General features: G+C 30.8%; 1 protein-coding gene across 1 annotated transcript; it reads left to right on the top strand.

Annotated features, from left to right (window-relative positions):
• Positions 1 to 1,719: 1,719 nt before the first annotated feature.
• On the top strand, positions 1,720 to 1,881 carry CTAM01_17056 (uncharacterized protein; the record flags this gene model as incomplete). Its single annotated transcript, XM_060533048.1, has 1 exon — positions 1,720 to 1,881. A coding segment is annotated over one exon (162 nt), but the record flags the coding sequence as incomplete, so codon positions are not given.
• Between the last annotated feature and the right edge of the window lie 1,008 nt (positions 1,882 to 2,889).

The raw sequence follows: 2,889 nt of genomic DNA, 5'->3' as shown, positions 1-2,889 counted from the left end.
GACATGTGCAGGTCGTTCGTGGAAGCCGTTGATCCGCTTAGCATGGCGCTAGTAGCAACCCACCTATTGGCAAAACGGACATTTCTGGTTCCCCGTATCCCAGCCGGGCACTCTGGTTGGCCGGCCTTGCGGCGGGCTGCAATTTAGGAAAAGGACCGTGCCTATTTCCCCTTCTTCCGGTTAGTAACAATGCAGATATCCGGACCCTCCTAGCTGGTGAGCTCAGTTGGGATCGACGCGCCGATGCGGCCTGGAAGAACAAGGCGCTGTTGGTCTGCAACTCAGTGTAAGAATCCCAAGCAGGAAGGGCTTATGAATTGTGTCTCCCGTTGGTCCATACCATAGAACAGCTATACAAGACTCTTCTACACGACTCTCTCTACTTACGTAACCTTTTCATATACGTTCATCTCCAAGAACCCTAACCCGATATATATCAAGTATATTTAATAAGAAACTGCAACTAGCTAATGGGCAGCTAACGATATAGAATATATACTAGCATAACTACTAAAACCTCCTATACGGGTTACCCCGAAACGTATAACATATCTAGCACTTTTCTAATAAAATATCCTACTACAATTAGTTCGGGTATAACTTATTCAAACCCGACATCATCTACCACTAATAAGATAACGTCTAGAGTCTAATATCCCTAACATCAAGACAAAAGTTATAGTTAGTAATAAGTCCCGACTTAAAAATCGTCGGATAGATTAGTTCTTATTTAACAAGATTATTAAAGAGACGAACATTTACTAAAATAGCTAGTTTCGCATTTAAATATATAAAACTTCTCTAGTTATTACGTAGCTAGCGAAGTTTAGAATATCTTAATACTAGGCTCGATTCTTATTACTATCCTGTATATATCGGTAGTACTACTAATCGTTTACTTAATATACACATTAATATATATTAATAATCCCTAATAGCGGATGTTCTTAAGCTATACCTTAGGCCTTATTAACGAGGCTATAAATACTTATTTTAGTAGAAGCGTAATGGATATTATATAATAAATACTATTTCTTTTAGTTTTCTAAATACTATAGTCTTATTTAAATAAAACGTTTTAGATATAGAAGCGTTGCTTAAGAAGCGTCGCCTTAACTAAGTTAGGGTAACGGCTTAGTACTACTTATATAGTAACTAAGCCCCCCGCGCCCCCCCCCCCCGTTCTATACAAACGCCTCCCGCTATAGAGAACGCTACTTTATTATTTCTAATTAAAAGGTGCTTACAAAAGAACCGCACTTATATAAACCCTCTTATTTTTCTATTTTTCCACCTAAGTTATTATAAATAGGCAAACCTTACTTCTTAAGTCCTTACTTAAAAATATTTAATAACTATACTAAGCTGAGCTTAGCTAATTATATAAGTGATAGTTACGATAAAGAAATCCCTTCTTTAAATTAAAAGGGCGAATTTGTTGTAATAGGCTTAATATCTTATATTAAGCGTTTACCTAATAGCACTATTATTAAAATAGCCTAGCCTAGTAGTAACTGCGCCCACTAGTAACGTTGTAAAATCGTTATAGAAGCTAAGATATATAATTAACTTAATAAATATCCTTATTTAATAAAAAAGAAAGCTTAGAGTTTAAATAAATATACTTTAACTTTAGAAAATATGCCTAACGGAACCCTTAAAAACTTTCTTAAGTCTTATAAAAATATATTTATTAAATAGCGATAGTAATAAGTAATTAAAGCTATTAAGTTAGTTAAGCTTTTATATAGTTTTACTATTCTTTATTATAATATTAGGCCGCATAATTTCCTTTTAAATAACCGTTTACGTTTTAAAATTATTAACTTTTTTAAATTAGCCGTTAACGGCTCTTATATTAAAATTAACCCTAGTACTTAATATGTAGCCCCTTTATTAAACCGCTCCTTATAACGGAGCCTAATAATTAAAAGCGACCTCTTTAGTCTAGGATTAATAATTTATTATATAATAATGGGTAAAGCTCTATTTTAGGAGTTCTAAAGTAAGGAGGTTTGGGAGATATATAGTAACTAAGAATTTCTAGACTTAACTAGTATACCTAATGTAGGTCTTATCTAAGGCTACTAGTCCTAGAATTTCGATTTCGTAAATAACTTATTATATTTTTTAGATATCTAACTAAAAGAATATATATAGCAAACTTAATAGACGTAAAGCTAGATAGATTATATAATCTAGAGGTATTATACTTTAGGTAGTTAGTAGTAAAGTAAATCTAAAAAGTAGTATAAGCTATAATAGTAGTTCTTATACTTATATTTAGTTAGTCGGGCTTAGACTTAAAAAGAATTTAGAGATAAATCTTATTTCTATTTTAGAGCTATAAAATAATCGTTACGGATATCTTAAATAAGTTATCCTATAGTTAGTTACTTTAAACTTAAGAATCATAACGCTTAAGTATTCTAGCCTTTTTAGTTCTAAGTAACTATCCTTCTGTATTAATTAAAGTGCTTAATAGCGAGCCCCTATTTATAAAAAAAAATAATAAAATATTAGCGGGGCTAAATTATAACTCTAATATAATACTTATAAATTTAACTACTAGCTACTATATACTAGCGTTATTTTTATCTTAGGTCTCTATATTAAGTATCTCTTTTTCTAAATATTTAAAAATAATATAAAATAGCTTCTAAATTACCTCTATATTAATAAGTCCGAACTTAATTTTTTTATTAACGTAGCTAGGTCGTATTAGAGCGTTATCTAAGTACTTAATATAGTTCGTTATTATAATAAAAATACGGCTATTTTATAAAGCTACGCTATTAAAAACGTTAAGTAATCTAAATAATAAAAAAGGTCTATAAAACTTTAATAAGCTTTATAATATATTTATACCTAAATTAGATTTATTATTAT

This window comes from Colletotrichum tamarilloi (genome assembly GCF_030869305.1).
Source record: "Colletotrichum tamarilloi strain Tom-12 chromosome Unknown Scaffold_323.1, whole genome shotgun sequence".
Lineage (NCBI taxonomy): Eukaryota > Fungi > Ascomycota > Sordariomycetes > Glomerellales > Glomerellaceae > Colletotrichum > Colletotrichum tamarilloi.
This window is presented reverse-complemented; position numbering and strand designations above follow the sequence as displayed.